This window comes from Phoenix dactylifera, chromosome 14 (genome assembly GCF_009389715.1).
Source record: "Phoenix dactylifera cultivar Barhee BC4 chromosome 14, palm_55x_up_171113_PBpolish2nd_filt_p, whole genome shotgun sequence".
NCBI classification, from domain to species: domain Eukaryota; kingdom Viridiplantae; phylum Streptophyta; class Magnoliopsida; order Arecales; family Arecaceae; genus Phoenix; species Phoenix dactylifera.
The window spans coordinates 12,178,985-12,203,638 of record NC_052405.1 but is presented as its reverse complement, the minus strand read 5'-3'; the positions used below and the strand labels follow the sequence as shown (position 1 = coordinate 12,203,638).

At 36.9% G+C, this 24,654-nt stretch overlaps 2 protein-coding genes across 6 annotated transcripts; both read left to right on the top strand.

Annotated features, from left to right (window-relative positions):
* The first annotated feature begins 994 nt into the window (after nt 1–994).
* LOC103717529 (pentatricopeptide repeat-containing protein At1g06710, mitochondrial) lies at nt 995–8,654 on the top strand. 5 transcript variants are annotated; one of them, XM_026808628.2, is made up of 6 exons: nt 995–4,260; nt 7,132–7,323; nt 7,405–7,473; nt 7,571–8,003; nt 8,256–8,313; nt 8,408–8,654. In XM_026808628.2, the coding sequence occupies exons 1-2, from the start codon at nt 1,254–1,256 to the stop codon at nt 7,161–7,163; spliced, it is 3,039 nt and encodes a 1,012-aa protein (XP_026664429.1). In that variant the 5' UTR covers nt 995–1,253; the 3' UTR covers nt 7,164–7,323; nt 7,405–7,473; nt 7,571–8,003; nt 8,256–8,313; nt 8,408–8,654. The 5 variants fall into 5 exon arrangements, 4 of the variants coding, with proteins under 4 accessions (XP_026664429.1, XP_026664428.1, XP_026664427.1 ...); XM_026808627.2 differs by having other exon boundaries at nt 8,256–8,654; XM_026808626.2 differs by lacking the exons at nt 8,256–8,313; nt 8,408–8,654 and adding an exon at nt 4,653–4,757 and having other exon boundaries at nt 7,571–8,139.
* Nucleotides 8,655–11,667: 3,013 nt separating this feature from the next.
* Nucleotides 11,668–22,850, top strand: LOC103717528 (plant UBX domain-containing protein 11). Its single transcript, XM_008805959.4, has 10 exons — nt 11,668–11,752; nt 12,707–12,806; nt 18,176–18,228; nt 18,342–18,423; nt 19,955–20,020; nt 20,111–20,178; nt 20,304–20,516; nt 20,812–21,334; nt 21,918–22,190; nt 22,336–22,850. Exons 2-10 carry the CDS (start codon nt 12,707–12,709, stop codon nt 22,572–22,574), a joined length of 1,617 nt encoding a protein of 538 aa, XP_008804181.2. The 5' UTR covers nt 11,668–11,752; the 3' UTR covers nt 22,575–22,850.
* The last annotated feature ends 1,804 nt before the right edge of the window (nt 22,851–24,654 follow it).

The window sequence follows — 24,654 nt, the reverse complement described above, 5'->3', positions numbered from 1 at the left end:
ATATTTTTAATCATATAATATATTTTGTAAAAACATATCTATTAGTCCTATAAATTATTAATCCTATAAAAATATATTAGTTGTCATTATAGAATTAGTATTTTTATTTATACTTATAATATATTATTTTTAATATTAATAATATTTTTGATTAAAACTAAGATAAATAGAAGTAATATATTAAATATTTTTATTAGGTAAATATAAAGTACAATAATATATTTTTACTATAATTTAAATTTGCCATTGAATAATAATATGATTAATATTATATTATAATATAATATATATAATGTCAATATAATATAATATTATATATATAGATATATTGATATAATATATTAATAATATATTGGTATTTTAACAGAGAAACATTTTTATTCTTAACTTTTAGCCTAAACTTACTGTCTCAAGTTTATAGGAATCTTACGTTGTTTTTTTTTTTTTTTTTTTTTTTTTTTTTTTTTTTGCGCTAAGGCAAAAGGGGTAGGGGGGAGGAAGGGACAAGCCCACCCCCGCGTAGCAGCCCCCACTGGGCCCCCGCCCCGCCAGGAGAATGTTCGATGCGGGCAGAAATGGCCGTGTGTTGGGCACCCCGACCGGTTTTACTCGTACCCTCCCCACCCGTAGGCCCGGCTCAGCTACTCCTCTGAGCTCTGGCTCGAGTCCCACGTATGAGTACGTCACACCCGGCACCACCCCGGCTACTAGCGGTTCAAGAGCGGTCCTACACCACAAGTCCAAGCAGTGGCCAAAGTAATGAGCTTCGGTCCACAATTTAATCGTCGCCGCAGCGATTCGAACTTGGGACCTTATGGTTAGAATTGCTGCCCAGTACCACTAGGCTACCACCTTGGTGGCCGAATCTTACATTTTCGGCCGGATATCTATTTATTAGATTTGGTGGTAATTTAAGAAGTAATGATGATTTAACTGCGATCGTGCAATTAAATATAGTAATCTCGTCATTCTAATCAAATCAAGTAATCATCTTTTCTCTTGGGTTGATCGCCTCGCTGCCTATAGAGTTCTTGTATACTCTTACCATCTCCACTCCATCCTGCGGCCTAGGGTTTATGGGAAGCCCGGGTGAAACGTCGAAGGATGGCGCTCCCCTCCCCGCTCCTCTCCCTCCTCCCCCACAAACCCCTCTCCGAGATCAAATTTTTCGTCGAAAGTATCACATTTCCACCATCAAAACCCGAACTTCACGGCCGAAACCCTAGAATCATCAATCCTTCGGCCGCCGCAGCATGAGCAGACGCGCGGCGGCGATCGTTCTTTCCCAATCGCCGGCCACCTTCGCTTCCCTCCGAGCCAATCACTGCTTGCCGCCAATGCAATCGGGGATTTCCCGCCTCCATTCGTTCAAAAAACCGGGTATTTCTTTCTTCAGCAGCGGCAGTAGCTGTTCTTCCCCTGATGACGATTTGAATGGTTTGGTCGACCCCGAGTTCTCCCCCCCATGGAACGGAGCGTGCCGGGATCGAGAGGATTGCCGGGGGGCCTCGGTGTCGCCGAAAGACTTTGCCTTTTTACAAGAGGCAATCGCAGAACGTGATGCTCTCCCTGGAAAGACTCTCGATTCGGGTAAGTTCTCTGAGGAGGCCATTTTGATTGCCAAGGCAGTTAGAGCAAGTGGAGGAGTCTTCAATGACAAAACTGAGAAGTTTTTGAGGCAATTCAGAGGGAAGTTGGATGAATCGCTGGTGATCGAGGTGCTAAGACTTGTCAAAGTTCCTGAATTCGGTGTCAAGTTCTTCATCTGGGCTGGTCGGCAGATTGGATATAGCCACACAGGTCCGACATATGATGTACTAATAGAAATTTTAGGTTTTGATAAGAAGACTAGAGTCCCTCAACATTTCCTCAAGGAAATTGGAGGGGATGATAGAGAAGTGCTTGGTAGAATGCTTAACACATTGGTTCGGAAGTGTTGCCGCAACGGATTTTGGAATGAGGCACTGGAGGAGCTTGGGAGGCTCAAGGACTTTGGTTACAGACCATCAAAAGTGACTTATAATGCTTTGATTCAGGTTCTTCTGAGTGCTGACCGATTAGATTCAGCTTTTTTAGTTCATAGGGAGATGTCAGATTCGGGCTTTTCTGTGGACCGTTTCACTATGGGTTGCTTTGCGCATTCGTTATGCAAAGCCGGGAGGTGGGTGGAAGCTCTCAATATCATAGTCAAGGAAGATTTCACGCTCGACACTGTTTTATGCACTCAAATGATAAGTGGGTTGTTGGAAGCTTCTCTTTTCGAAGAAGCCATGTCTTTTCTTCATAGGATGCGCTCCAACTCTTGCATCCCAAATGTTGTGACGTATAGGACACTGCTTTCAGGCTTTCTGAGGAAGAAGCAACTTGGCTGGTGTAAGAGAATTATTAATATGATGATTACAGAGGGTTGCAATCCCAATCCATCATTGTTTAATTCGCTTGTTCATGCATATTGCAACTCAGGGGATTACACTTATGCGTATAAGCTGCTAAAAAAGATGAGTGCTTGTGGTTGCCGACCGGGTTATGTGACATATAATATCTTTATTGGAGGGATTTGTGGGAATGAGGAACTACCGAGTTCTGAGCTGATGGACTTGGCAGAAAAAGCTTATGAGGAAATGCTGGATGCTGGATTCGTACTTAACAAGATAAATGTCAGTAACTTTGCACGGTGCCTTTGTGGCATGGAAAAATTTGAAAAGGCTTTTAGGGTTATAAAGGAGGTGATGAAGAGGGGTTTTGTACCTGATACTAGCACATATTCAAAGGTGATTGGTCTTCTTTGTCAGGCTCATAAGGTGGAAAAGGCTTTTCTTTTGTTTCAGGAAATGAAGATGAATGGTATAGTTCCTGATGTTTATACATATACTATTTTGATTGACAGTTTCTGTAAGGTTGGTCTCATTCAACAGGCTCAGAGTTGGTTTAATGAAATGAAGAGAGATGGTTGCACTCCAAATGTGGTGACTTATACTGCCCTTATACATGCTTATCTGAAAGCTAAGCGACTCTCTGAGGCAAATGAGCTTTTCGAGAGTATGATTAGCATGGGATGTCATCCAAATGTTGTCACGTACACTGCTTTAATTGATGGATTTTGCAAGGCCGGCGAGATTGATAAGGCTTGTCATATTTATTCTAAAATGAGAGGTAATTATGAGGATCCAGATACCAAGACATCCTCTGAAGGTGATGGTGCTGATGTCGCAGAGCCAAATGTTATTACGTACGGTGCATTGGTCGATGGCTTGTGCAAGGCTCATAAAGTAGCTGAGGCTCATGATTTACTGGATGCAATGTCTTCTGCTGGTTGTGAGCCAAATCACGTTGTCTATGATGCTCTCATCGATGGCTTTTGCAAGGCTGGGAGACTTGATGTAGCACAAGAGATATTTGTAAGAATGTCTGAGCATGGTTTTACTCCCAACGTGTACACATACAGCTCCTTGATTGACAGGTTGTTTAAGGATAGAAGACTTGATCTTGCGTTGAAGGTTCTTTCAAAAATGCTAGAGAACTCTTGTGCTCCAAATGTCGTCACTTATACTGAGATGATTGATGGGCTCTGTAAAGCTGGTAAAACCGAAGAGGCTCATAAGCTTCTGACAATGATGGAAGAGAAAGGTTGTAGTCCGAATGTCATCACGTATACTGCCTTAATAGATGGATTTGGTAAAGCAGCTAAAGTTGAAATGTGCCTAAAACTTTTTAGTCAAATGAGCAAAAAGGGCTGTTCTCCAAATTTCATTACATATAGAGTATTGATAAACCATTGTTGTGCTGCTGGCCTTTTAGACAAGGCCCATGAACTTCTAGAGGAGATGAAACAGACCTACTGGCCAAGATATACAGCAGATTATTCCAATATGATTCAAGGATTCAGCAGGAAGTTTGTCATCTCACTTGGTCTTTTAGAAGAAGTGGCAGAATATAGTTCAGTGCCAATTGCTCCTGCTTACAGCATACTCATTGAGAGTTACTGTAGAGCTGGTAGGCTAGAGACAGCCCTTGAATTGCACAAGGAGATCATAGGCATGTCATCATGTTCATCTATTGGCAACCAGAATATGTATTATTCTTTAATTGAGGCCCTTTGTTTAGCATCTAAGGTTGAGAAAGCCTTTGAACTATATAGTGAGATGACAAGGAGAGGTCATGTTCCAGAACTAACTGTTCTGTTTTGCCTCATCAAAGGACTCCTCAGAGTGAATAAGTGGAATGAAGCTCTTCAACTTTGTTATTGCATATACCACCATGGTCAGTCTCGCTTTCGCCCCATATCTCTAAATTCTTTATGGATAATATTGCTCTCTCTCTCTGTCTCACCCCTCTCTCTCTAGAGTTTTGACAATGCTTATAACTCTGTGTCCTTGTTTAATTGTTATGACTCCAAGTGCTTACATCTCCCTTTGCAATTTGGTGTGTATTACTCCTTGTCGATCTCTTTGATAGATAGCAAAACATGTCTGCTTAGAGAATTTTACTTTAATAAACTAAAATTTCAGGACCTATGAATTTACTGCAAAGGTATTGTCTTTTAGTGAACACTTTTAGACTTATTTTTCTTAATGTTAACCTTTCAGGGTCATACCTGATGAAATAATAACACTTCTATATATCTACCAATTTGGATTCAACTTTTCTTTCAGGGACATACCTGAAGCCATATTATGTTGCATGAAAATCTGGACCATTGACATTCTAAAAAGCTAAAGTTGAACTGGCTATTGAAAGGAATCTCTCACATTACAAAGGTTTGAACTGGATATTGAAATCCATATGTTAATTAAAAAGCTAAAATTGTATGTTAATGGGAACTTTTTCCTGTAATTATAGGCACATGAGCTTGGTCTTAAATTTCTTGTGATCTGACATATATCATGATATAGGAGATAAGGTGTAGAACCTTGTGCTTTGTATCTAAGGAGACAATTGGAGAGCAATGTGAACTGAACAATGGTATATCGAGTACCTTTTTTTGGCATTAAACTTGTACATTGACTTCATCACTCAAGATACATGTCTAATGAGCATAATTCAAATTTTAATTATTTCATGCAGAGAGCTGTATGTTCCATAACTTGCTATAATGCTAGTAGAGAACTACTTGTTGATACGTATGTGTGGACTAACCAACTAGAAACAGAGTTATTGTTGTCATTATTATCTATGAATTTGTTGGATGCAATGCCATTGTGACATACAGTTTCATGTTGACACCTTAAAAGTCAGCATTTGTCATATAGATTATACTATGACTATCATATTTTGACACCATGGTGAAATGAAGATACTATGATTTGTATAATACTTGAAGAAATTTCTGCCATATATTGGAATTTGAAGATAATATTGAATATTGATTTTGCTAACAATGTGGATATGTCACAGCAAATTTGTTGCAATTCTGGTTACAGCCTTGAAAACTATTGTGATGTACCTATTTTGATGGCTACAAAACTAATAAAGATTATACTTTGAAAACATTTGGATTCATCCTAAACCGCATCAGTTTTGAACTAGAGCTTTTGTTCACAGACCACATGATCATGCTCAAGTTTTAAGGTGCCATTGATGAATGAAACATTTAACTGGACTTTGTGGAGCAATTTGTTATTTGTAACAAGTTTGCATTGTTTTATGCAAGGGCAATGGCTGATAAAATACATAATGCTGGTATTTTTGTTTAACAATTGCGTTTATAAGTTCTCTCTTCCCGTCTACAAGATCTATAGGGAGGGGGACATGATAAAATATAGCAACTTCATATCATCAGTGGAGCAGCGGGAATACTTGATGCTGCTTTCGTATATTAGGTGTCAGATTGGATGATAACAAGCCTTGTATAAAATTAGGAATTTGGCTTTGAAAGAAGTTATGTATTCATTTGGTGCTCGTTCTGTGATTTAGTCAAGTGCGTGAAGAACAAGAAGAAATCTGAGACTAGCAATCTCATTGATAGAATAAAAACTTACTGGAAATACGGTGGGTTGTACTTTCATATTCTCATATGAAGTGGCAGCTGATATAGCTGGAGTTATGCGTGGAAGGGTCTTTGTTGGCTTGGATTTATCTTCCTTAATGCAACAGAATGATATCATGGTACACACTCTCTTGGTCAACCACTAAGTAGCAAAAATTATGGAAACTTGCCCCTAGACTGCAATACCAATGACGGACCATGGGCTCAATACAGTTGGGTATGGAGTCCAGACTGAAAATCTCTGACTGGCCATGTTGGAACAGATCAGGGGCTATAACCTGTAATTCCATTATTGTTTTTCACTGTCCGGGAGTATCCAGAGGAATCTCTGAAGTAATTGGCAGGAGCCAAGAAGTGATGTATGATTTATAATGGGTGGAAAACCTAGTGAGAGAACTTTGTAGAAGTGCAAAAAGAAAAGTTATACCTAGTTAGACTTATGATCTCATTTTTCGTTGTATGAGAAGATGGAACTAGGTACTTCAGCAACATGATGAATTGCTAAACTCTGCTGCTGCCATCAATTTTTTTTCTCTTGAAGTAATGACTTTTTTTCTGTTTCAGTCTATTGTAGTTATCCAAGTTGTAACCACAAATAACAAGTCATAACTGCGATATTCCATGATCAAATCCTGGAGTCCTCTTTTGCTAATTTTTCCTAACAAATATTTTTTCTATGTGAGTTTAATTAGAAAATTCCTACATCATTCTGAAAAGCTAAGTTGCCCACAATGTTTTAAAACTTAAGAGATTTTCCATAATATGCTCAAATGCCACAAGGTAGATGATCAGACCCCATGCACTAACTCATGGACAGAGACACAAACATGCTCTTTACATATTTTCACATGCACGTACTTTCTAAATAGTGAATGTAGTGAACTTCTACATTGTTTTTTTACTTTTCTAACTGCACTCTCTCAAGTTTGACATGATTTTATTAATTCAGTTCTTCAAAGGGATTTTTGCTTAAAGGTGTATGGTATTATATTAAAAGTGGTGGATAGTAGATTACTCATCTAATTGATGTCACTGCACATGCATGTCTGATATGCTCTTGTGCGCTTGTTAGCTTTGTATTACTCCTATAGAGTGTATTCTGCAACTGTTGATGTTCATTTATTAACTTTTACCTTTTGAAATAGGGTATACACTGGCAGAGTCGGGAGGGCTTTGACAGGAGCTAGTGATCAAGCACTTCAATCTTCTACTAGCATCAGTTCATTGAGAAGGTAGTGCTTGGACTGATAATTGAGAATACACCAGCTAAGAGCTTCTAGTGTTTATGACATACCAAAAGGGACCCATGGAGATGACTGCTACGTTTCTGTAAAATGGTACTCATTTTCTGCTTCTTACGTTTATCTCTCAAATTATCTTGGTTCTACTAATGCTTTAAAATATGCTCATGTTGCCAGACTCTGCTTGTGTTGTTTGAAGAAACACAGTTGTTGTACTCAATAAGCAGTGGTAACTGATTGAGCATGGTGAGCTCTATCTCTCTCTCCGTCCCTCCATTCCTCCCCTTCCTCTCTCTTTGTGCCAAATTAAATTAATAAATAACTTTTCTTTGTCTTTTGTCAGCTAATCTGGATATGATTCTTGGATAATCTCCGCCAGTAGTTTGTGAAGCGACCTTTAGTTGTCATGGGCTGTAATCTGGGCTTCTTTGGGTTATCTGAGATTCTGGTGCAGGCATGTCACAAAATGCATCGCTGGGGTAGTTTTTGCTGCAGCCCCTACCAAGATTCACACTCTCTAACAAATTATTCCCAACATTAGGGTTTTTTCACATATTTGTGATTCTTTTAGATCCAACAGGGAAGGAATATTGATGGAGCTAGCCAAGGTGTCCATCTCAGTAAATAATTAAGTCAAGCTTGAATTTTGTTGCAAGAAGTCTGAACTCTGGACCTCTCATGTCTTTTGCATCCTTTGTTCAATAATTATTAACAGGGAGGTGCATATCTATGTAGCCCAAGGAAAGAAGTCACAACACCATCTGAAAAATGTTCAGGTGCTTTTAGTGCAGTTATATGATTTTGACTTGGGTGTTGATGTGACTAAACCATATGATTCATATATATGTTTGGTTAGCATATCGGATACAGTTTAAAAATGCAGATCTAATGAAATCACATTCTCATTTTTATTGCAATTTTGTTTTATTTATATATTTGCTTATCTGCAGGCATCTAATTGGCAACCATTAATAATTGAATTTTTGAATTTAATCACTTACGCCTGATTCTTTCGTATTTCTTTTTAGGTTCCATATCTTTTGTTTCAGATCTCTATTTACCATCTTAACCAGATTAGTTATTGAGGTAACCAGATTAATAAATTATGTTCTGTCTCAAAGATCTGGAATGTAGGTTCAGGTTTGTTCTGAGTGGAGTATTTGCCTCACTACTTCAACAGGTGGCTCAAGGTTCCATCCAATTTTTCCAGGAGCACTATGTATCTAGTTTTTTTGGCAATAATGGTGGTAAACATGCACTCATGTGCCACCCTCTTCTATTCTTTGTCAAAGGGTCTCATATCTCGGCCAAGATATCAATTTATATTGTACAGGGATGTCATATAATTAATATGCTGAGCTTTAGGTGCAACATCTTGTAAAACAAATGATTTATCCTTATTTTTCTAGGATATTATGCTTGGTGCATCATCTCTCTGAGTCGATTTGGAAGAATTTATTCATGGATTATCTTGTGCAAGCAGTAAGGTTTATTGGCTGATATTTCCTAACAATGTTAAATTAATTTTTAATTTTTAATTTTTAAATACTCAAATCAATCCCTTTGAATATTATTTGAATGGTATTTAAATGGTAGTTATTTTGGGTTATCATTCGCTGAAGTATTGATATGTCAGTTCCTATTATCGGCCTGGATACCGGAATTTCTTGAATCTTCCTAATTTTTTGCCAACTTCCAATCTCAGTGTCAGCCACTCACTCAGATGAGTGAGATCTCAGGTTAAAATCTTTGTTCTTGGGTCCTGATCCAGGTTAAAATGACTGGATAACTATTAAGGTCAGGATTTGAGATTTTTTTTTTTTTAGAATCTAGAATTGTTAGAGCTGCATGATGGTCAAATAAATGCTTTTGGCACATCACTTGCATTTTTCCCATTGATCTAGTCCTTCAGTAACTAGCTTTTTGAGTTTCAGCAATAATTAATTGAATGTTCCTCCAAATTCATGCATCCGATGAGCTAAAATTTCCATGCTTCTTATTATACCAAAGAGTAAATTGTTGGTCTCTAGTTTCCATGGGAAAAATGAAGTCGCCAAAAGGAATTGGTTCCCCACATCACTTTTGCTTCCAATCCACAGGTCAGTCATTGTATGTTGTCCTAGACTGAAGTAAATTACAGGGAAATCAGGCCCTTCTTTAGGCACAGTTGTTGTGCATGATAAATGATGCAACCAACTGTAAATGGATTGACAAATTAAATCTTTGGTTTTAAAAATACCTGTCTGACACATGAAGTTTATAAAAGAGCAGATTTGTGATACATGATAGTATCAATTTCCAATTATTTTTTATGGTTTTCGATATGTTTCTTGAGCCATCTCCCATGTCCTCTCCATTTTGGTGGAATACAAATTAAAAGTTGGTTCCATGAGACAGTGCCTTGCATCTATGCTTTCAAGTGAGCTTTGATAAAGATGGAATCTTTTACCCAAAACAATGTTGGAATATATAAACTTTGATTTTTCTTGAATGTAAGTGTGGAAACTCTTTGAAGTGGTTATCAAAGATGTGCATATAACTCTAATATGTGTAGATAACATACTGAAGATATATGATAGCAACATAATTATGGTTAAGGTTATGATCTTAAAAGTAGCTCCATGAGAAGCAAATGCAATTTCTTTTTGGTGGAAAACTGGTTGGCAAGACACCTATTTAAGGCCTAGAAAAATACATCCCATGGATGGAATTAAATTGCATTAAGCAATTATGGAAGAACAAATAAGTATCAGTATCAATAGCATAACCAGCAATCTTGTTTGTTGCTTGATTGTCCTCTTCGAAAATGTGATTAACTTTAAACTCCTACAAACCCTTGGTAATAGTCCAAATATCTGCAAAAAATGTGACTAACTTTAAACTCCTATATAAATTACTTGTTTTTTTTTTTAACTAGTATTTTGCACTGCGATGCACATGCCTTTCTGCGAGCAGAGAGAGAGAGAGAGAGAGCTCCCTATGATCTACTAATAACATGGATCTCACAAGGTGTGGTTGTTCCGGGAAGGCTTAAATATATGAATTAAAGTGCTAATTTACTTCAATTTTGGAATTTTCTTTGTATATTATTATGGACTATGGATTATAGATTATATATAGATGCATAAAACTTAGTTGTTCTATGAAAGTTGAACTTTTGATCCACTTTTATGTAGCCAAAGTGGTATAAAACATTTGGGAGTATATATCTGAACTAACTGATAAAAATATAGAAGCATCTTAGTCGTTGCCAAAAAAAAAAGAAGAGAAGAATACCATGAAAGACCATATTTTATTTATTTTTCTATACAATATATGATTTTAAGGATTTTAGGCAAAAATTATGGCATATTCTATTTTTTCATGTTTTGCTTCTTTCACAAGTCTACAAAATTGCCCTCCACTTTTATTGAACGGATTACACATTTAATATCAATTTTTTGGTAAAAGATTTAACAATCCAAATTTAATAACTATACCTCCAAATTGGAGATCTGCACTATTGATCACAATTTACACTATATTAAAGTCTAGAAACCAAAAAAGTACTCATTTTTGTACTGACTAACCTATAAATCAAGTGGTTGCAATAAGTATTAACATGTTCATATCATGATTTTTCTATCAAACTATGCAAATTAGGATTGATAAAAGTAATTCTCAAATTAAAAATTATATCGCGCATCTTTTAGCATAATAAGAAAATAGGCATTTTAATTTTTAAATCCATATAATGCAATGGTTAGACATAAAATATTATATTTTATTTTAAATATTTTTAACCTATATTGTAATAATGTTAAACATATATCATAATTAACACTAGTTAGAGACCATAATGATCATTTAAAATTATTAAATCTTTATCCAAGACTTGAATTTTAAAAATTTACTGTTTATCAACAAGTCACACACATCTCATTTGCAAAAATCTTAGATTTAGACGAGACAGATGGCCTATATGACTTGCTGAAGCTCGAAGCTTTATATACGGATTTAGACTTGGATTATGCTCGGCGGGGCTGAGTGAGGTCTCAAATATAAGCCCCCTTGTTAAATAGGCTAGACTCAAGCTTAGGTCTGTAAACCTGACCCGACCCGGATTTATATAATACTATAGTCTATACATGCATGCCATCACCCATTGCCTCACCCATTTGGTCTCATTCTTTATAGCTTCATGCATTCCATTTTCCATGCACCAACTCCTCTTCAGAACCATAAAGAAGACTAAAAGAGTTGAGCTCATGAGGCCAACCAACTCCTTTCAAATATTTAATTTTTACAAGTTTTTTTTTTTGTTTTTTAAATTGTATATCCAGAAATTGAGGCCCGGCCTGAAACCTCAAAAGCCCAAGTAAGAAGGGGGCTCGGGCCGGCCTGGGCCTAACTAAATTTAGTTATAAGCTAAACGACCCGGCCCATAACAGTTCTTAAGTATCCAAGGTCCTCACGAGTGTTCAGAGCAGAAACTGCGGATCTTCGAAGGACGCTGAAAGCTTTCAGAAAAACCCTAACATCCGAGGTAACAACAAATCTCCCAATTTCTTCTCTCGAATTCCGGTTTCGAGTGGATCTTCCTGAGAATTAGGGTTTTATTGTCGAGCAGTTAGATTTTTGATCGTTTTCTTCTTCTCTTTTGACGTGGATGTGTGGTAGATTTTAGGTAAAATTCTAGTCGAATTTGGTCTTCGGGAACAACGAAAGTTTCAAATTGGATTTTTTTTCCGAAAGGTAGTAGATAGAGGAGTAGGGTGGTCTTCTGGGCTTTGGGATTAAGTTCGAGTGGTATTGTGGTAGAGAACGATTCGTGGATTTGCTCTTGGTTGCGATCGATTGAATTGTGGTTATTAAGAGTTGGGAGAGATTTTGATTGGCTGTGCCTTTCAACAGAGATTAACACCATAGCTTCAGTGTTTTCCTTAATTTAGTCATCTATTAGTTCCTCAGGTATGATTCTACGACTTGGAAGTTAAAATCTCGGTGTTAATATTGTAATCCTTACGTGATCATGATTTTTTAATATAGAAGAGATAATATTTTGACAAAATAATGCAGAAATATGTCTTGGAGTTCTTTCTGCGATTTCCAGTCAACCAAATAAACAGTATTGGGTTGTGAATTATTCAGTTTCTTAAGATTTAAATTTTAAATAATTATATTTTATTTTGCATTTTGGTAGCACCTTCCGTTATTTTGCCTCTTGACTAGCTATATGTAAAGTTTAATCATAGCTATATATGGTTTCTGAGATGTATTGGGGTTTTAATAAATTAATAGCTAACTGGTTACAAGTTGAGGAACATATAAAACATTTATTTGCCTGTTGCTTTTCTTAATCTTTTATACTTTGTGGACTCTTTTGGAGTCACTTTCTTGCAGTCTGATTACCTTTGATTATAAATCCACTGTTAGGCTTTATACTATTACTTGTCCTTAATTGACGTTTCTGGTTGGTTTGTTGGTGATTTTAACACAGATGGAGGGACCCACTTATTCTTTGACATACAAGGGTTCCATTCCAGATGCAATTGCTGAAGCAAGAAAGCAGAAAAAACTTTTTGTTGTCTACATTTCAGGTGAACTTAATGATATTCATGTAATAAAGTTGTATATTTAATGTTTCGCTGACACTTCCAACAGAAGGAAATACGATCTAATTTGTTGCCATGATATGATTTTGTGTGGTGTGGTCTCCAAGGCTTGTGCTGTTATGCTATAGGCCAAGCTCTCATATTTGGAGTTTGGAATTGGGAAAGTCATCATAATAAGTGGGTGTTAGTAGTAAAACTATGGGAATATTTTAGGAAGGTGACTTCAGAGAACCACAAAATATACATTGGCTTACTTTAGGTTTTTTGATATTCATCATTGTTCTTTGTTTTCTTTTAATCTCCTAATGTTGAAACCATGGTCTGCTGTACTGATCCGTACCAGCCGGTACTGGGACCGGTACCGGATCAGCGTGGCATCCGGTAACGGTAGTTTATTGTTGGAGAATCGGTACGGGACCGGTTCGGACCGGTACGGAACCGGTACGGACCGATACGTACCGGTCCGGGCCGCCATCGGTACGCCGACCGGTACCGGTACGGCGGACCTTGGTTGAAACTATTCATATTGTCAACGAAGTAATATTTGGTTTATTGATGATATTTTGTCAGTTCAAAACATGAATATTTTCATGAGTCAAACCAAAAATCATAGAACGAAATTCAAAATTAAAGAAATGAAGCCTAGCTATGTGATCTCTGCAATATGTAGCTATTTAGTCGACCTAATCAGAATTAAGAGTTTTATAATTGTTGAACTAGCAGTAAACAATAAATCAGATATGGACTAATCAGCTATATCTGTTAAGAGTAAGTTGTGTTCTAAACTCTATCTCTTCGTGCCTGCAATAAAGCACTTTGGTCGAGCTATTTGTGCAACAACATTTATTTTGTCTTCCTCATCAGCATTTCTTTTTCTTCTTTTGTGTGCGTGCGTGTGTGTGTCTGTGTATGCATCATGGTTTGTTGTATTGACTTGTAATGCCCAGTGACTAGTGTACTATATAGTACTGGTAAGGTACTAGTAGGGTGCCAAGGTTAGATATGGCACAGAGGGCAAACTAGCCTGCATTGAGTGAAACTGACTGATTTTGCTTGGCTTCATATTGTACCGACATGTATTGCCCCAATTTCGGGTGATACTATGTCTGGGCATGAGAAAATGGTCTTTGACCTTGTGGCAGACTGGCGGTACAGGTGTGTACTGTATTGTATGGGGTGTATCCTAGCATGCCACTAGGGTATGATATGGCACCCCATATTGGTACAACAAACCTTGGTATGCATGCATACATGCATGTGCATGTGCTTGTTTTGTGTTTGGTGTATGTGAATATGGATTTGCTTCTCTTTGTGTGTGGTCGTGTGGAGGTTTGTGTACACATATTCTGATCTGGGCATGTATGTGTCTGTGCTGTGGACTGTAGTTCTGTGGGTGTAGGTGAATATATAGACATGTGGTTGTGGGTGCACAGAAACCTTAATATATTCTTATATACGAATTAAACACGAGAACAATACAAAGATCAGGAGAGAAGATTTATTGTGCATTTGCTTGTGTGATTGCATGCCAATCTATTCTTCAAGACCCATGAGAACATATAAAGATTTAGCATAGAAGACTTACAAATACATTGATGTGTTGGTTATTGAAAGAGTTAATATGCATGTTTGCCCTTGTGCCCTTTGCAAGGCATCCATCTCTTGAATTTTTTTTCATCTCTTATTTGTATTGGCGAGGCTCCAATACAGGTTCCCTACTAGCCTTCTTCCATTTATCTTTGAGGAAAAGCTCATATTTGTCCATGTACTGCTGAATCAATCAGCTATGTTGACAAATTGATGATGTTAGGCTGAAAAAGCAAAGGGTCGTCCTTATGGGACAATTCTTTTGTCATTAAGTAGGCAGATTATTTTGGAAGATGAAATAAATGCTGCTTTTCCAACATTAAAATGTTGTTAGTTTCTTCAATTCTTTATGATCAAAGAAAATTAAAACAAAACATCTTATAGGGGCCATGGGCATATCTTGTATTCCCCCATAGATGAAAAGAGAGGTTGGACTAATTAGTGCACTATATTGATTATGATCATTTGTTAGTTTGAGTTCTATATATCCACAAGTACATGAAAGGAACTTGATATTTGTCCTAAGTTACCTAAATCTGGGGCTGATATAGAAGTGACTTTTGGTGTGGGTATGGGGATTTAAGTTCTTCCAAAAAAAAAAAGAGAAAGGAAATAACTAGGAAATGGGTGGGTGATAGTGTCAGACACTCTGGAGAGATTTTAAAGTAGATGAGGAAAGCTCCTGCTACCAACAGCCAACCACTTCATGTCCTTAAGTGGTGAAACCTTATAGAGATGACCAGACACAGCCAACCTTTTTACTTATATAATAAATTTCTAGAGCCCAACCCTCCCAACTATCCTTAACCAAGTAAATGATTCATCCAGACAATTATTAGCATCAACACCTCTCCAAGCAAAGGTTGATATTGTTAGGTTGAAACATAGGCTTCCAACCTACGTGAGACCTATCAAACACTCAATGCCAAAACATTCTACTAACTGCTCTAGCTTATTGATATTATTTGTTTTTGATTGATGAGGAAGAAATTGAGTTTTAGAATACAAGCTTGAGAAAAGATGAGAAAATGCCAGTGAGTATTGGAGAAGAAATATGAGCAGCTGTTGATGAAAGAAGAATAAGAAATATGGGGCCAGTTGTTTCAGGGAAAGAGAGTGAAAGAGGAAGGAGGGAAGAAAGGAGTCACCCAACTTCAAGCTATAAGATCTTAAACTTTTTTATGCTTATATGTAAAGGTGTCAAACTACTCAGAAATCCATTATGAAGATTCAAAGATATTCTGTCTTGAACTTATAACTAGATAAGGATATTTTAGCACTATTTATTAGCTCCAAAACATGCCAACTTCTATTATATGATGACAATAATATGTTTTTCTTTTTCTTAGTAAGAATAAGCATTGTTTTCTTCAGTTCAAGGTTTGTTAAACGAAATAAAAGGTTTAAATAACATCATGAATTTCACAAGTGTCAAAAATACAAGAAAAATATATGTAAGAGATAAAAGGGGAGAGAGATGAGCCAGCTTCTTTTAGTCTTAGTGCACTATATATAGTATTCGGAAAAATAACAGTACAGGGATTATGTGGACACCAAAATCTGATTTTTAAACTGCAAAAATATATTTTAAAGCATGAAAAGTTCTTAATACAAAGATGAAAGCAATTGAGACTCTTCATGATCTTCTTAATTCCTAGCCCAAAACTGTCTTTTGGTTAATATCTAATGTATAAAAGAACTTTTCAGATGTATTTCTTATTGACATAGTTTCTGCATAGATGAGTTTTCAGATGCATTTCTTCTTGACATAGTTTCTGCATAGATTACTCTATATGGTTAACCTAACAATATCAACCTTTGCTTGGCATAGTTTCTTCTTGACATAGTTTCTGCATAGCTTACTCTATATGGTTAAATGCAACTCTAAAATTAACTTGTTACCTTTTGATTAATGAGTACGAATACAGCTTTTAACCTTTATAAAACAAATAATATGACACTTCCTATAGACCAATTAGGATACCATTACTTATGAGTCACCTCTCTTATTGACTGAAGGTCAAACTTCCCTGCTTCACCAAGCCTCTATTCTTCAATATGTAAGGGCATGATAAAACTTATTAGCCCTCAACAGTTGCCATTTTTAATACTGCGGAGCGTCTTTATGACATGTTTTTAGTACTTTGTTTCTTGTTGTCATCTAAGTCCATGTTCGGTTGTCAAGAATGGAAATGGGAATGGCTTTCGCATTCCCAATATCTCTATTTGTGGGAATTGTCAGGAATGTTTACTTCTGATTCCTTTGGTTGGATAAGTCCAAGTAATCTCAAGTGTATAAACCAAATCTTATATCATATAGCAAAATACTAATATTAATAACATCAATATTATCATAGTATCGTTATTATATTATTAGTAATATTTATACATTATAATAATATTATTATTTTAAATGATGAATATTATAAAATATTAACATTGTATAATATAATGTAGTATGATATAATATACGTTGTAACATGGTATTAATTAAATATAACATGTAAGAAAGCCTTTTTTCATTATTACTTAAAATACATATCCAATACGAAGGAAAATGATACCCAATATATTTTTGCCCCATTTTATCAGAATCTGATATCTGTTGGAATCAGCATTCCTGTGTCCAAATTAGTTACCAATTATGGGAATCATCTGTTAAACACATATCCAATATGAAGGAAAATGATACCCAATATATTTTTGCCCCATTTTATCAGAATCTGATACCTGTTGGAATCAGCATTCCTGTGTCCAAATTAGTTACTAATTATGGGAATCATCTGGTATGGGAGATTGGTTCCATTCCCACCTCCCATTCCTGCAAACCAACATGGCCCAAAGGGTATTTATGGTTTAAAGATAGGGCAATTAATGGACGTGGCTTGGTTAAGTAAAGTTAAAAATTTGAGTAGGCTCAGTCAGTCAAGATCATGCCCCTAGATATAAAGAACTCAGAGTCTTTAATTAAGTTTTGATAGAAGATTTTTCTGTTTCATCTTGGCTGAAATTAATATGCCACCAATGAATGCAAGATTTGCTTTCCTGATTCCTTCTTATTGGCAAGCAACGGTTTCCTGGTTTCTTGTTATTTATCTAGGTCACACCAAGTCTTTTGAAGTTCTATGGGCAATGTTAAGTCATCAATTAAGATACTGTTATCAAATTCCATTTTTCACCTATAATAATCTCTTTTAGATACCTGCAGTTGAAAAACTCCTGTTTAAAGGGTCCACATAATGTAACATGTGTTTGCATCTTGATTGTAAATTTGTAGTAAATATTGTTAAGTACCCTACTCAGCCCTACAGAAACTTAGTACTTATGAGGTTGTCATGCCTAATCTATTCAAGTAAACTCAAGAACTTATTCCTTGCAAAAATTGAAGTGTACAATCTGATATGCATGTTTTGTTTATAAAACAGTCGTCCTCTTCGACCTTAGCAGGTGGTGAATTGTCATGCCATTTATTTCAAGAGGTCTAATTTACTCCTCTGGCAATAGGAGTACTTCAAAAATTGGGATGTCACAGTCATCATGTTCTCATGCAACCCTGTCCTTGTAGAGTTTTTTTCTTCAATCAAGTGAAAAAAGTGAGATCAGATGATCAGTTCTCAGTCCATCCTTTTTCATATTAAAATATGACTTAGTATAGCATTGTACTAGAATTTCATATAATTATGCATTTTTTATTACTTAACTTACAAAGATACCTGATGTCCTGCAACTATATAAATAATGCCATGCTTTTCCTGCTCCATTTTCAGGTGAAGATGAAAATTATGTCCATTTGGAACAGTCAACATGGGCAGATCTAAGTGTGAGTTTATCCGCATTGATGTTCATTTGTCTCTGGTTGAGGTGTCTGATCAGTGATGCTAATTTGTTCTTTCATATCCCATGTTTGCTTGTCATGTTGTTTGTTGTCATCAGGTGGCAGAAGCAGTATCAAAATGTTGTATCTTCTTGCATCTGAGACAAGGAAGTGTTGATGCATCACAGTTTTCTGCCATTTGTATCCTCTATTCATTGTCTTTTTGTACCTTTAATGTACCAGTAATATAATTTGTCAGTAGAAATAACAAAAGGTAGGCATCTGGTTTTGCATAAAGCAAAGGTGACCGGACAACATGTCATACTAGGGCCTATTAATATGAATAGATAAGCTGATGTCTCCAAACAGTTAAAATGACATGCAAAAGTATGTCAGGAGATGAATTATATTGCATACCTAAGCATTTCGCTTCTCCTATGAATATCAATGACTTTGGAAGGCTTATTTGTGTAATAAAAAATGCAATAGGTTGTTTAGGTGCAGTTGCAGCAGCATAATCAAAGACAGAACTTGGTTGGATTTTGCCTTCTACATTCATATCTTCGGAGAAATCATCTTTGTTTTGGCTTAATAGCCAGATACAGGAAGTGGGTGTGATATCAGTGTATGATGCGATGATAATATATAAAATGGAAGTGCTTAGGATATAAAGTAATTTTCTATTATATGAAGTAATACCAATCTGCTCATCTGGAGCTTGCATTTAAGAAGAATACCATGCATGAATTACAGTAAGTAGCAGAGCTGCGTTACTGTGACTTTAAGATTGACCTTTATGATATACAGAGGCGAGAGAAGAAACTGAACATTGATTGATATATGGAGGCAATAGAAAAGAGACAGATCAATAGGTTGGATTAATGTGTCATAAGGCAGGTGTAACAAAAGAAATCGGTAGAAGATGTAGCACTTCAAGAGGAAAATTGGGCCACTAAGATTTGTTATGATCCTTTTGAAACAGTCGGAAATTGTTTTTGGGCCGTAATGGGCCTTGATTAAGAAACTCAGTTGCAGCTGACCCATGATATACAGGAAATGCTGTCTTTCTGAATTATTTATCAACATTATCTTAGCTCTATGTCTGTTCTCTTCTTTTCTTATTGACAAGGATTTTCATGAAAAATTTCCCAGAGTTTTGTGAATTATACAGAATGAAGTATAGAAGTGAAAAATCTCTAAATAATGTCATATTTTTGTTGGTTATTTATCAATTCGATGGGCCAGGTCATAGAAAGTTGACAGGTGCAAGAAAAAGTTGTTCCTCTCTTACATCTGTGACTGACTTAGAACTGCCTAAGTTTTTTTTAATGCCATCTTAGTATGCTGGTTGCAGACGATTATTTGAGTGCTCTATTTTTTGTTGACAGTAAAGCTGTTATGTTCAGCCATTAGGGATACTGCTTTTGTCTGATTTATTCTGAGGAAGTCCAATATCTGCTTTGGATGCAATACAATTCCAATGCTTTATGCTTCCTTGCATTTCCAAGTCTATAATGTCTGGTGTGAATGATATCTTTTTGTGTGTGCAGGTCCTGAAACTTAGGGTTTTAAATTCTCATACAACTATATTCCAGAATGTCTGATAGTTTTGCTTTCTGATGCCTAAGTTGCTAGTATGCATTATATATTTTTGTTTCATCACAACTTCAATACCATTGCACATTCCAGATTTTAGCGATTTTTGGTGTTTACCTTAATTTACCTTGCTCAGACCCACAAAAATCTATCCCTAGTATTTCTGCTATTGGACTCAATGGTGTCATGCTATGGCAGCATGGTATGTATCTGAAAATGAATTCTTTGAGGATCATACAAAAAACTATTTGTGATTCCTTTTAGCTACTTGTGTCATGTTTGAATCTTTCAGAAGGTTACATCAGTGCTGAAAGTCTTGTAGAAAGTGTCGAGAAGGCTTGGGCAGCCCTCCATATGCAGGTGTTCTACATTTTCCAACTCCATGTGGTTTGCTAGTTGTTGCTTTATGCATCTTACGTGGCTTTTATTTGTTAAATTACTACTGTGCTAAAGCCATATGGAAGTAACCCAATGAATGATTGCAGGAAACAGCTATGACACTTTTGACAGCAGCACTTGCTTCAAAGAAACCTGAACCTCTTAGTTCTCCTAGTGCTGCACCAATTGAGCAAGGAGTTTCCTCTAGGTTGGATGCTGCATCAACTTCAGCAGACGAACCCATGAAATATACACTGGCCAGCTCATCAACTGATTCAAAGCAGCAATCATTGGAGCAAGTTGGTGAAACAAGTCATGATGTAAACCCCCTTCATCTTTGTCATTACATGACATAATTTCCTCACTAAGGTATGCCGTAGTGGCCCGAACTGGGCGGTACGGGGTGTACTGCACCATTTTTGTACCTAGTCCCGTACCATCTAGTTCGGTACCAGTACTCGGTACGGGTGGTGTACCGATACTCGGTATGTCCAAAAAAACTCTGTACCGAACTGTGCTAGTGTGGCACTGGTACAGAGTCCGGTACCGAGATGGCGAACCTTGTTCCTCACTTTCCATAAAGCCCTTAGCTTATCATATTTGAATATGTGACAGAAAAATGCCGATTGTGGTGAAGAAACCTGTTTGCAATCAGATTATTCCAATGGTGCCAAGATTAGTAGGGATGAACAGTCAAGTTCAGCAACTGACACCAGTAAAGAAGCCCTAAAATCCATTGTCCGAGATGTCGACAGCTCTGCTACTTGCAATGATGTCAGTGGTTCTACTGCACCACAAGAGAAGTCTATGTTGGATGATAACAATACCATGGTTTCTACAGAGTTAGCTGGGGGGATGACTATATGTGGTCCAGGTTCTTCTAAGATAACATATAATGAATCGGAGGTAAAAGGTGAAGCTAAGATTGTAGATGGATTGACTGCCTGTTCAAGTGCTGTAAAGTCGAACGACGTTCATCTTAGTATCCGTATGCCAAATGGGACCAGCCTTCAAACGAAGCTTACATTAGCAGATACTTTAAGATCGGTGAAAAGCTTTGTAGATGAGAACCGAGTTAATGAAATAGGCTCGTATGATCTAGCTGTTCCTTATCCCCGGAAATTATTCAATGAGCAAGGTATTGTGTGATTATTATAATTTTTTATGGTGCCTGACTCTTCATTGTACTTTAATTATTGTGTATCCTAGCTTTATTTTAAAAAAGTGTTTATTTCTGTTTACATTTTAACATTTTTAAATTTGTGGGAGATCCTTCTACTTTCCAGATGTTTGTTTGCTTAGTGTTTAGATGTTCTTGAATGGGTGTCTTTTTGTAACTTTTCCATCTTTGGCTTGTTAGATGTTGAGAGTTGGGACATAATTAAAACTTATAAAATTGCTTGGATGCCTGAATTTGACTGGCTTGTTGATTTTCATGCACTGACCTGCAAGCAATCCTAAGCATGTCAGCGGTATTGAGTTATTATAGTGTCACTTTGTTAGTATATTCTTCCCCACCTTTGCTGCAAGGATATATGCATCTTGAGTCGTGCTGTATTAGCTACACACCTTGCTCAGCATAATATCCTTAGCAATTATTCTTATTTCTCCCTTTGGGCTTTTGGCATGCATCCTGAGGTCACATTTTATGTTGTGCTTTTTCTGGATGAGCACCAAGTTTGGGATATCAAATTGAATCTTTTATCTTATGTTTAATGCAGATATGAATAGAACATTGTCGGAACTAGGATTTGCTAGCCGGGAGGCATTAATTGTTGTTCCACATCGTCAGGCTACTAGACCTCCAAGGGACCAACCGTCATCATATGATAGTCGTAACACTGAGAGTGGGGCTGGGTCAGGTGTCAGTGGTGGTGGATATTTTGAATATGTGAAAAGGGTTATGTCCTACATGAATCCATTCTCCTATTTTGGAGGGGATGCCAGCTCATCAAATTCTGAACCATCACCAAGTGCTGGCTTATGGCAGTATCGTAAGTTCTGCTTACTCCTTTTTGATCTTCTCAAAACAATTGTATTTGCTGTTCATGAATTGCTTGGTCTCCTTGGTTTGATTTTGTCTATGTTGTTGCATTCTTCTGTTTTTACTATGTTGCTTCTTTTTTTTTTCTTCCATAGGTCCAAATCCTGCTCTCCAGAATCATTTGTCGGGGTTAGAAGCTTCGCGCCGCTCAAGTTTCCCTGATCATCAAAACCCTCCAGCTGGTGATGGTGCTAGCAACACTAGGAGAGCAAGTAGGCCATTCGGCAGCAATATCCATACTCTTAGAGAACAGGAGGATGAAGGTCACTTCGATGACAGAAACGTTTTCTGGAATGGAAACTCTACACAGTTTGGAGGTGATGATAGGAGGTAGGAGTGTGACATCCAGGTGGAATTCGAATAAGCATGCTTCAGTAGGCTACTTTGCTTGCCCCGGAAAAGGTTTACTAGTCAAAGTGGAAATGAAGGAAATGAAACTTGAAAAATTTTTATCAGCTAGTTGCTAGACTCTTCTGAAGAGATGCTATTATGTATTGTACATTTTTTCAACGGATAATGCTGTAAAGCTGCATTGTGGAGTCGAAACTTTTTCGAGCATGACTTTTTTCATTGTATTTATATCATATTCTCTTTTCCATTTGTGTTATCAGCCTTGATGTTTTTATGCCTGTGATGAGGACTCTGGAAGTACGTTTTTTGTGCTGCATTTGTTTAGTGCAAAGTTTGAACCTCCCTCTCTTTGCAGGTTAATGCATTGTAGGTGCTGCTGTATCATTGAAAATTAATTCTCAGGCAGCCTCAAAAATTTGTTTTATTGAGCAATCGGATTCATGTACAGTGGATTAGGATAACGTTCTCATGGAGATGCTTTAAATTAAGCTACACATATCCTGTGTAGTTTGTGTGCTGCAGAGTCTGCCATACTCGATTAATATGATCCGGACCATCCTGTATGATAGGGAGTGCATGGACTGAAACTACCTGTGTTCATATTTTTATGCTAGGCTGCTTTAGATCAGAATACCAGCAAATTGGTCAGACTTAAAGATTTGCAGCAGCATCAAGATCTACTGACACTTTCTCAGAAGTGCTTACCATTATAGATCTGTTGGTTCTTATTCCTAACAGCTACTAAATTCTCTAATTCAGCAGGACCCACTCGCTGTATATGAATGTATTCATCGAACTGTACACCTCCCATATTTAAGGAATTTAAGGTGTGGCGAATCTTTTGATATCAGACACTCAAAATCAGTGGGTTGGAATCAGTTTCTACTCGTTACCCTGGGCTTGTTTTCAAGGAGTTTTTTCAGATTCTTCTCCAAGTATATTGGAATCCACCATTCTCAGCACTATTAACAATGGCAAAATAAACGTGAAAATTAACTATAACATGGTGAATCCACAAACTCGATTCCTTACTACTGGTGTATGCGTGTAAGAACAAAAGGATTGCGCTTACATTTCGCTGGCCCTGTTCTTGTGATTTCCAGGTTAAATTTCTTTAAATTTTATGTCAGATGATAAATGCACCTATTTTTTAAATGCTAATTTTTTTCCCCTCTCTGCTAGACCTAGCTTAGGGCTTGTAATGAAGAAGAAATACATATTTTCAGCAATAAAGTTTGATGGTTGAACAAATTATATATACATGAGAGTTACTCCTCTAGATTAAATTTCATCGAGCAAAGGATCTCTTAGGCAGGGGTCGCAGTCCTTGAGCTATCCATAATATTCAGGTGTGGCAGAATTGAGGGGTTTGGGTTTGCCATATTCGAGTTTCTGTTGTCAATAAGTTTGACTGTTGTATTTGGTTTTTAAGTCTTGATCCATCTGACTTCAGTCAACTTGTTCTTTTTGGATCTATCAATTTATTAATGATTTTCTTAGAATGCATTTAAAAGCGGAATAAGCTCACACAGACTAAATGGTTTAACTTATTCCTCCTCCTCTTTGCATAAATAAATTGATCCTACATTGGTAGGTAATTAATTCTTGGATTAAGTGGAGTAAAATAATTTGGAAGGTGAAGAATTATGTATTTATAATACCCTTCTTAAAAGTGGTTCATAGACGAAGTTAAACAATGATTACTATCTTTTATCCTACTTCCAAACAAAAATTTCAGAGCATCTAGAAATCAGGCACGAATCCAATCCCCGGATCCCTTGTTGCGTTGGGGCTGTATCCTTTGTGCAAAAGAAAGATCGGCCTTCCTTCACAACGAATCTACCATTGGATCACCCTCTGATCGCTTTGAGATGTGTGCATATGGAGCAAGGCATAGTTTGGGGTGCTTTGAGAGGTGTGTGGTGAGCGATCCAGCGGTGGATTTGTGTGAAGAAAGGTGAATCCTCCTTTCTTTTTTTTTTTTTTGCTAAAATGGTTAGATCATACCTGACGAGTACGGATACACCCAATTAAGTCAGAAAACAAAATGCTTCGGAGTGCCC

What these genes read in the sequence shown, in the direction of transcription:
- LOC103717529 (XM_026808628.2), top strand. Translation starts at nt 1,254, where the DNA reads ATGAGCAGACGCGCGGCGGCGATCGTTCTTTCCCAATCGCCGGCCACC. An exon ending in TTATTGCATATACCACCATG is followed by an intron (nt 4,261 to 7,131) that starts GTCAGTCTCGCT and finishes CTTTTGAAATAG; the next exon opens with GGTATACACTGGCAGAGTCG.
- LOC103717528 (XM_008805959.4), top strand. Translation starts at nt 12,707, where the DNA reads ATGGAGGGACCCACTTATTCTTTGACATACAAGGGTTCCATTCCAGAT. An exon ending in TGTCATGCTATGGCAGCATG is followed by an intron (nt 20,021 to 20,110) that starts GTATGTATCTGA and finishes TGAATCTTTCAG; the next exon opens with AAGGTTACATCAGTGCTGAA. An exon ending in GAAATTATTCAATGAGCAAG is followed by an intron (nt 21,335 to 21,917) that starts GTATTGTGTGAT and finishes TGTTTAATGCAG; the next exon opens with ATATGAATAGAACATTGTCG.